Source organism: Centropristis striata, chromosome 21, assembly GCF_030273125.1.
Source record: "Centropristis striata isolate RG_2023a ecotype Rhode Island chromosome 21, C.striata_1.0, whole genome shotgun sequence".
Taxonomy (NCBI): Eukaryota; Metazoa; Chordata; class Actinopteri; order Perciformes; family Serranidae; genus Centropristis; species Centropristis striata.
Window position 1 is genome coordinate 15,979,589 of NC_081537.1, and position 9,724 is coordinate 15,989,312.

The 9,724-nt window shown below is 40.6% G+C and overlaps 2 protein-coding genes across 2 annotated transcripts; both read right to left on the minus strand.

Annotated features, from left to right (window-relative positions):
* Window positions 1–3,913: 3,913 nt before the first annotated feature.
* crygmx (crystallin, gamma MX) lies at window positions 3,914–4,761 on the minus strand. Its single transcript, XM_059324960.1, has 2 exons — window positions 4,498–4,761; window positions 3,914–4,189 (listed from the first exon to the last, which is right to left on the minus strand). The coding sequence occupies exons 1-2, from the start codon at window positions 4,759–4,761 to the stop codon at window positions 3,914–3,916; spliced, it is 540 nt and encodes a 179-aa protein (XP_059180943.1).
* Window positions 4,762–6,104: 1,343 nt separating this feature from the next.
* Window positions 6,105–7,978, minus strand: crygmxl2 (crystallin, gamma MX, like 2). Its single transcript, XM_059325172.1, is given in 4 exon segments — window positions 6,105–6,380; window positions 6,855–7,097; window positions 7,099–7,126; window positions 7,950–7,978. Coding segments are annotated over 4 exon segments (576 nt in total).
* Window positions 7,979–9,724: the final 1,746 nt, after the last annotated feature.

Sequence of the window (9,724 nt, forward strand, 5' to 3'; positions counted from 1 at the left end):
AAGTCTTGTCTTTGTGCTGTATTTAACTGAATGTAGGTTGCAAAATGATTTGCTGAGAATCCTGCCTACACTGGGTGGAAACTGTCTGCAATGGAAAACAAAACAAAACAGAGGAGAAGCACTTGGTACCACAAGTGAGTTAAGTAGAGGCAAGCGATGCAGTGGAAGTGAGGCATTACTTATATTACTTTCTTTAAGACAAAGGAGATACACAGTATTTATTATACATGTATCCAAAGAAACTGAAGTAGTTGAATATCTTATCTTTTTTTAAAGAGCCAGTCTCAGGACATGATTTTAACACTAATTCACAAAAACATTATTTTATTTCGTCATAAAATGTGCATGAGAAAGAAGAATGTCAAAACAAGTATTAATAAAGTATCTTAACTGTCATATGCACATTAATTGCAGATAAGTGGTCGTTGGCAATAAAAATCTCACAAAGACTATGCTCAATAAAATATATATAAGAAGAAAAAAATATGCAAGTAAAAATGTGAATCTTAAGACATAAAATCATGTACTTACTTTGCTAATTTCACTTTGTTAAACCTCCCAAACATTTATGTATCTGTGGTCAAGGGTCAGAACAGTTAATAATTCTCTCTAGCCAATAAAAACACAGTGTTATGATGATGGGCATATATGTTAGGTATATGATATTGTTTATCATGATCTATTCTCACAAAGAAAGTCACAATTTCTGCTCTAATTGTTCATATGTTATAACTGTGAGGCCCATTTTCTAATTGATTGCAGGTTTATTGCCCACAAGGTTCATACCGATTGTACTGTAAGTGCTTTCTTTACTCATTTATCATCTGTTTTTCTTGCTGTGTTTCCCAAAATGTTCTATACGTGTCTGAAAGTGCAGGTAATTTGCTTCTAGGTAACTTTAGACGTTGAATTAGAACCTTCCAAGCTGGAATTTAATAGTAGAAAATGTTCTCTCAGTTTAACGAAATTCTACAGATTTAAGATGTTTTAAAACTTAATCACATAAGAATTTATGTAAGTATCAGAAATCTACCAGGTTTTTTTATAGTAGTGCAAGTTAGAATCCATTTTATTTGCTGTTTTTTATTTATTTGATCATTGTTACAAGTTGTGCTCATTTCTTCACGCTTTGCTGCTTTGCTGCTTGTTCATTGTGATGCCCAAAGCCTCTGTCAGAGCACGAACAGTAATTGACAAGCTGCCTCCTTCAAGCTGGAGGGGAGAGCGCGACTGCTTTTAAATTAAGCTCTGTAACATTCCAGCCTCTGAGCTCCTATCTGATGTCTTGCAACGCACACTTAAGGATTGGTTTGGGTTGTATAATAGCAGAACAGTTGAATAAAAATAAAAAAAAGAAATGTTGAAAAAGAATGTTTGGATATTTTTCTTACTTTCTTTGATTTTTTTGTTGTTGAAATATTGAGGATTTTTTACACGTATGTTCATCTCTGTCCTGGCACTAGTCTTTCTACTTTCACAAAGAACACAAATTAATGGAGGGGGGGGGGGGGAGTCGTGCTGATCTGAAAAACAGATGTCTAAAAAGGGCCTTTTTAAAGTTGCCCATAGGGGAATTCGCATTGCTGGAAGTGGGGCAAGGAAGATGGAAGACAATACTATAGAGGTTTAATTATCCAGCCATCAGAAATGAAAAGAGGGAGAAGGAGAACTGAGACTAATAATGGAATCACAGGCTTCTGTTCTGGGTTTCTCTGTTTCTTTCGTTTTCTTTCTCTTTTCCAGCATCTAAAGAATTCATTCTGTAAAACGCACTACTTACCCTTCAATCAGCTTCCCATCACCAAGTCCAAAGGGTTCAGAGATGAAGAGGGAGACAAAACTCGGATCTCACTCTTTTGTCCTTTTTATGTGTGAAGCGATTGAAAATATCATCTAAATGACTTGAGGTAGAGAAGGAACAATCCAGGGACATTGAGTATTGCCTGTTTGATGCATGGTGTGTTATTTTACAATATCACGTGCATCAAAGTTGTTTGCTACAGTAACAGTAGCTATTCAGGTACAAGTGTTTATACCCAGTTGCTGTATTAGTACCATTTATTATTAGTACTTAATATCAGGACTTAAGGCGTGTTTTGTTGTAATATTGAAGGCTTCTATTGTCAGGTTATTGCCTGAAATTCCTCCGTTTTAAGTCAAATAGTTGATTTTGCATTACACTGGCTATAAGCTATGAACCCTGTACATCATATTCTCAAAATTGCCGGTGAAATAATTCCCAAAGTGTCTCATACTTAATGTTTGATTCCAAGTCAACAGCTTATCTTGTATTGCTTTACTGTTTTGAATCACCTCACTTCTGTCTTCTTCTGAACTTCATGACTCCTAGGTGAACTTTAAATCAGATTTAAATTATTTTATAAGTAGAAATTGCAGTATAGAACTTATATATGCAACATGACAGTACTAAATATTTAAGCAGCTCAGTTTTAAGGTTATTTGCCTTTACTGTTCTTTTTTATGTAAAGTCTGCAGGGTTACAGCCATTACCTTTACACAAATGCCCATAGACTTGTTTTCTGCAGTTCTACGTACAGTTTGAGTGCTTACGTCTTGAATTGTAGTTAATATTTGAACACACTTGTAGTTAATATTTGAACACACTGCCCCTTTTTGACCTGAGATTAACTTCCATTTATGGTTGAGGCCCTGGCAGCCTGTAAATTTCCTCTCATCTCTTATCTGGCATTGCCCCCAGACCCCAGCTGATCAGATCCCAGGCTGCACCCTGTTGATGTTATGTTGTCTGCTGGGTATTGTTGTCCACAGATATAAAAAGGATGTTGAGGGCAAATCACTGGACTTGTACAGCAAAGCCGACAATCTTTTAATTGGACATTACTCAAGGCCAAAACTCATATTTCTTGTTGTGCTTGATCTTAAGAGACTCTCAAACGCACTCCCCACTGGGCTTCAAATTTTTTTGGATCAATAATTAATGGTCAAAGTTATTTATTCATGTGTATCTTTGCCAATTACGCAGCGTCTAATTAACAATTTCAATAATTGATATTTATTTCTGAAAGGGTTCAGTATCTTGGGCTGATGAAAAATGCATGAGCAGGGATGTGGACTGGGTTTTGTTTTTTGTTCTGAGAGAGCTTGATGCTTGGGGCTAATACCAGGCCACTTTGACTCCAACTCTTTGAGTTGGCGCTGGCCCTGTGATGTGGATCTAATATGGGCATCTTTCATGGACCCAATGCGCTTACTCTGTACCATGTGATCTCATAAAGACTCCTACATGCTCATCCTCAGATACCCTTTTTTTGGTCTTTAATATCGAACTTCAAAGAATAAGCTTCTGTTTCCTTGATAATTTCTCTTTGTGTATGTGGAATGACGATATCACGGCAAACTGTAGAAACTCTCGGTCTTGGTCTAGGACCTCGGTGGTTACACTTCTATCTAACTCTGTGGCCTGATGAAAGTTCAATGGAAAAATATTCCTCAGATTTATGAAAAGCCATATCCCCCTGATCTTTTTTCATAGTGACAGCTGTAGTAGTCAATAGAAAATTAACAAAGGCTCCCTTTAGTTGACTTTCATCAAGTTTTCTTTTATTGTGATTCCAGTAGGACAAGAGGTTGGGGACTGGCAAGGCAAACCATTTTGCTCTGGGACGACCAAAGCAAAAAGATCATCACTATTTATTGAGCTTTGCTTGAGCACTGAGTTGGAGAGGAACTTTACCCAACAATGCGAAAGCAACCCAACAAATCCAGAACCCAACATCGGACGCACCAAAACCCTCCGTCATTGTTAAAATGCATGATTTCAGGCTTGGACACCACACTGTTGAGACCACACTGAAACAGTACTGGCATTAGGGGGACAGGAGGGTTGGGATCTTTAACAGTGGTGCTCAATAAGGGTAAAAAAGCTGGAAAATCAGTTGAGCTCAGTGACACGTTTCAGAGAGCCGATGGTGGGGCTGTTGCTTCCCCACTCGCTGTGCCTCCTGTACTCTCCAGGACGCAGGAAGTACTGGCGTCCCCTGTAGTTGGGGTGTTCGTGCAGCATCCAGTAGCCCTCCATGACGTTGGCAGAGGAGATGTCACGGGTGTGGAAACGCTCATTTAGATCTGGGCAGTCGTCACTTAGCTCGTGATTCTGACCCCCGAAGTCAGACCTCTCAAAGATCTTCATCCTGTAGTTCCCGTTGTACTAGAAAAGAAATGGTGAGAGGCTAAGATGATACTGTCATTTAAACATTTGTTCAACTTTAGTAGAATGACTTGGCACTTGTTGGATAACTTTTTTCCTGTGCTAAACTTGGCGTGATCCAATGACCCAGTCTTTATTATTTCTCAAGCTAAAAAGAGACTCTTTAAAATAGCCACAGGTACTGGCACAGAGTGGGGAAAACAGCAGGACTAGGCGGGAGAACTAAATGATCCTGAGCTGGCACTTGTACAGGAAAGCTTTCGTGAGAACATTGCTGCAAACGGAGTAGGGCATCAGTTAAAACTCACAGGTGGCACCATACGGCAGGAGCGGATGCAGTCATTGAAGCCCGCCCAGCGTTGGTAGTCGGGGTACTCGCCCTTGTGCAGCATGTACTGGTAGCCGCCGTAGTTGGGCTTCTCGTAGGCCACCCAACAACCACCGTCCACTCTTATTGAGTTGCAGCGGCTGAAGTGGTTTTGCATCTCTGGACAGTCACTATTGCACTCATAGTGACGGCCCTGGAAGTTCCTGTCTTCGTAAAAGATAACCTGCAAGTGATGGATGGACATTATCACCACAGAGGAGTTATATCTGTCCTCCAGCTCTTCAGACTCTTAAACAACAATTACTTCTACTTTTTAGTTTTATAAGCACATCATTTGGTATTCTGAGCCAGGTTCATTCTGCAAGTTAGCTTCTTCCAACAAAGTTTTTGTACTTTTGAGTACTTGTAAGTGAAGAAATTTAGAATAAAAAAGCTTAAGGCACTATGAACAAATGTCCCGAATAATATACCAGAAGCAAAGTTTAATAAAATACAGAATAGCATGTGGTATATTTTTTTAAGAGAAAAAAAGTATTGGCCTATTTTTACATGAATTAAGACTCCAAGCTCAGTTGAACAATTGCAATGTTTTACAATCCTCAACAGAGGACAAACAAACAATTTAACTAAGTATAACAAACCTCTTTGTGTAAAATCTTACTTTGCATGTTCAATTCTATTCACAAAACACAGGCACTCACAATTAAATATTCTATCTTCTTATTTATTGTGAGGAAAATCAAACATGTTTCAACTGGAGGCCACCTGATACAATATTCAATATTTGCAGCTGTGTGCCCTGCTTCTTTTTGCTTACTTTTTGTTAGTTTTTTACTACGATTACAATTTCTAGTACTACATCACCGCATATAATATACAATTACAGTAAATAACTCCTAATTGCTGACCATCACACTTCTACCTACAAAAAGTTTTGTTACCCCTCATATGTGACAAACACAAAGTTTATATGTGTCTTTACAGCATTTTTTAACCCCTTAGATGCAAATAATCACTACACTACACATAAAAAACGTTTAGTTGCTTTTACTATATAGATTTGAAATTGCATGCTTACCTTGCCCATTGTAACTGTGTCTAGTTCAGTCCAGACCAGATGTCCAGCAGTACCAGACCTCTTTATAGACCCCGCTGGGATCAGGGCTTTGCAAACCTGAAACAAAGCTTTGCCGTGTCAGCACAACGGGCTGTATAGACTGCCGAACAGTGTAGCACCGGTGAGCTGCAGCAGCCGCTTTGTCTCTATCAAAGCTCTGTCTGTCTATGGAAAATACTGTACAACTGCACTTTCTCAACGGGCTACAATAAGAGTTGCAACATCTGCCTTTATTGGCATGAATGCCAGAAACCTACATGCAGACTGTGTAGATAGGCAGGGCAGCAGAAAAGAAAAGGTCTGGTGTGTTTGAATAGGTATTATAGGACAGTGAGTAGATCATTAAGTAGCAGAAGGCAGGAAGCAAACGGTCAAATGTTGCCTGTGCATGTTGCATGGATATAAATAAACTCACAAAGCACACATTTATGTCAAAATCAACTTTAATTCAAGCTGCGCATGGGTAAAGTTTACATGACAGTCCTCATCCTCCTGAAGGAGCCAACCATGGGGTTGTGGCAGCCCCAGTCGCCACAGGCCCTGTACTCTCCAGGGCGCAGGAAATACTGGCGTCCCCTGTAGTTAGGGTGCTCATAGAAGATCCAGAAGCCCTCCATGATGTTGCAGGAATAAATGTCACGGTAGCGGAAGCGATCATACAGGTTGGGGCAGTCGTCCATGAACTCCATTGTGTGTCCCATCATGTCGGGCCTGTTGTAGATCCTCATCCTGTAGGATCCTCTATACTGTACGTGAAAGAAACCGGAACAAGATTATTATGCTATTTTGGTAGGCGTGAACCCTAGAGAGCACTTGGTATCGTTTCAGCCCTGAGCTGATATCTTTAACTTTGAATTCAAGCGAGTACTTGTACTACTTCTATAAGTAACAGACGAGAATGAGCAACAACTCTTTTGGAGCATGACAGAATTTCCCCCCTCCCCTCCCTAAACTGCCAGAAACACTCAATGTGACTAACAGAATTAGAATGAAGGCACCGAGTCTTATGGGGGGTGTATCATATTCCTTTTAAAGACTGACTGGGTCTCCTTGTGGGCTTTGCAACAGAGACTTTTATGCTATGACCTGCCTGAGTATCTGTTAATGACATCAAAAGGCCAGTGATTGACATCCATTTCAAAAGCGGCATTTGATGTACAAGGTGAGTGGTGGGGGGTGGGGGCGACTACCAATCCTATCTGTCTGTTTGATTGACTTACAGGGGGGTACATCTGGCAGGAGCGGACACAGTTGTTGAAGCCCATCCAGGAGTGGTAGTCAGGGTACTCGCCGGGGCTCATGATGTACTGGTATCCCATGTAGTGGGGCTTCTCATAGGCCACCCAGTGACCGCCGCTCACACGGATGGAGTTGCAGCAGTTGAAGTGCCTGAAGGTGTCCATGCAGTCACTGCTGCACTCCCAGTGGCGGCCCTGGAAGTTGCGGCCTTCGTAGAAAACGATCTTGGAAAAGGAGACAGAAACATATATCACTCAAGTAAATGTTAAGGCATATAAATGCACCAGGTGTAATTCTCACAGACGGGCTGTAGGGGACACTGCTCTCCCTTGAACAAACTCAATTACTTTTTCATGAGTCCTTCGAGCCTCTACTGTCTCCTGTACACTTGTATATTATTTTCAGAGCTTGACAGGTGAAAATCAACGCATTTGAAGCGTTTGTTTCAGCTGACTTTTATTTAAAGAACTCATTGTAGGTTTGTCCAATCTGAACTGTCAACTTTGTTGTCATGCAGTTACAATGAATCTGTCATATTTGGATGCCATAAATTGGTTGATCTTCACAGGCGCTTCCCTTTTAAACACCTAGAAGTGTGTTTTCCCCTCAAGAATAAGAGTTAGCAGTCCATTATATTTTTTTATACCTTATATTTTGACTTGAATAAGTACTTTTGGAGCACCTCTCTTGTCACCCTCTGAGGCATTTTCTCTCCCTGTAACAATTAGTGCTGCAACTAATGATTATTTTAATGATTGCTGATTATTTTCTAATCGCTTGGTCTATAAAATGTCAGAGAATGGTGAAAAATTTCCATCCCAGTTTCACAAATTCATTACTTTAAATGCCTTGTTTTTCCAGTCAAAAAAAAGAAATTTTCAATTTAATATGATAGAAATCTCCATATTCGAGAGGCTGAAAAAGCACTTTTTCCACCATTACTGCATGAAAAATGATGTTAGAGATGCCGGCCGTTTTTCTGACGCTCCACTAAGAAATCAATTGCCTAATTGTTGCATCTCTTGTAACAATTTTTGACAAAAAAAATCCCAAATCCTGCCATTTTCCTCCTTCACCCCTCGTCAAAGCTGTTGCCATATTGCATGTGAGCTCATACCTTTCCCATGGTTGAGGCTGTGGATGTTTAGCGCATCATAGTCAAACTTACAGGTCTTTTTATACTCTCCCACTGACGATGAGGCCTCTGACACGTCAGGGACTACTACTCTTTACCTTTTCAGATGCCAAATGCTGTTCCCTTTGTCTGCCAGCCCACGGGTACCTTATCTCCTGTCTGCTAGAGTTTACCTATAGAATTGTCAACCCCCTACCCCCCCAAAAAAACAACGAACACCACGCAAGTGCTATTCTGTGTTTGTATGACCCTTGTTCTGCCATGACCTTGTGATGCAGCCTTTTGAAATATCACACAAAAGCTTTAGGTATGTGGCCCCCCAACAACAAAGCTTTAAAGTGTACAGTGGGTTAGGTCATTTTTTGGGGGGGCACTCTCTAAACTAGTACTTAACCATGTCAGGATTTTCGTTTCTTGTCTTGCTTGCGTGCAAAAAATGTCACATGGTTACTTTTCATTCAGCGTAAGTGAGTTTGGATTGGTGCGTTCCCTAAGTGAGTACGGGTCACAATGTAATTGTTATTCAATTCCTGTTAAAGGAAAGTGGTGTTGATACTGTGGACTGAGTCAAGCTTTTGTGTTGATGTAATCTACAGTGATATGTTGTCTCTTTTTGCTTCCATAGCCTGCAGTTGTACTGTGATGCCAGACGAGACTGGTCTGTTTGCAGATGTACAGACAGAAGTGCTCGGTGTGTGTGTGCGTGTGTGATATAAAAGGAGGGGTTCGGGGCATCTGAGTCTTTGTATAAAATGATAGATGTTTGGACTTGAGTCTTTGGCTTGTAAGCATAGCCCAGAGCTGAAGGGGAAAAGGCCAGAAAGAGTTGCCGCCATGTATTGTGTTCCCAAAGCCCAGCTGATGCCAGAAAGGTCAGTCTCATCCTTTAGCCTTTCATCGGGATAAAGGGCTCGTGCCCCCTCTCCACTTTGTGTGCTTTTTGCAACTTCAACTGTGCAAAAAAAGGCAAATGGTTTTAGAAAGCACAATAGCCATTATGTTCCTGGGCAAAAACACTGCTACTGTGGTAGCATATCCGGAGCCATATGACACTGTTTCAGTGTTAAGGAACAGCGTTGATAAGCTTTTGCTCCTTTGATCATTCATTGACTTGAAACTCTCATAGGCTTCAATAGCTTTCATGTTTGAAGCTGCACTCTTTTTCTATGACATAAGTAGATCATTGATATCCTTTCATCACAGTGTGCAGCGTAATTGTGGCAGATTATCAGATGGGATGTTGTTTTGTTTTGTCTAGTTTCTCGAGCAAATATTTACTCCGGGAGGAGAGGTTTTATCAGAACATATAAGAAACAAATGTTTAGATTTTTCCTCATATGTTCATTCATAGATTAATGATTTCTTTCATCGTGCCTATTAAATCTTTGTGCTCGGTTTTGATGCCATAGGGCAGCAGAATGACAGGGAAATCAGACTCTGGCTGGATAGCACATGTTCAAGCTCTGATACAGCAGCAAGCGTTCACTTTTCTGAGGTCTTTGAGCGAGACTCTGCCACCTCCGAGGCTGCTGACCTCTGACCTTTGTATACAGAGGAGTATGTAACAGAGGTGCAATAAAAAGTCTTAAAACTAACACTGCCGTCATTGTCATTGTTCTCGTTTTCATCACCGAGGAACATCAGCTAACCCTAACTCATTAGTTGGGACCTTGGCTCTCTCCACGTTTCTGTGGCTTCCAGAGGGGAACCTTGTTT

Coding starts and splice junctions, on each gene's coding strand:
- crygmx (XM_059324960.1), bottom strand. CDS start 4,761: ATGTCCATCCATCACTTGCAGGTTATCTTTTACGAAGACAGGAACTTC. Junction 4,190..4,497: donor CCTGCCGTATGGTGCCACCT/GTGAGTTTTAAC, acceptor TTTCTTTTCTAG/TACAACGGGAACTACAGGAT.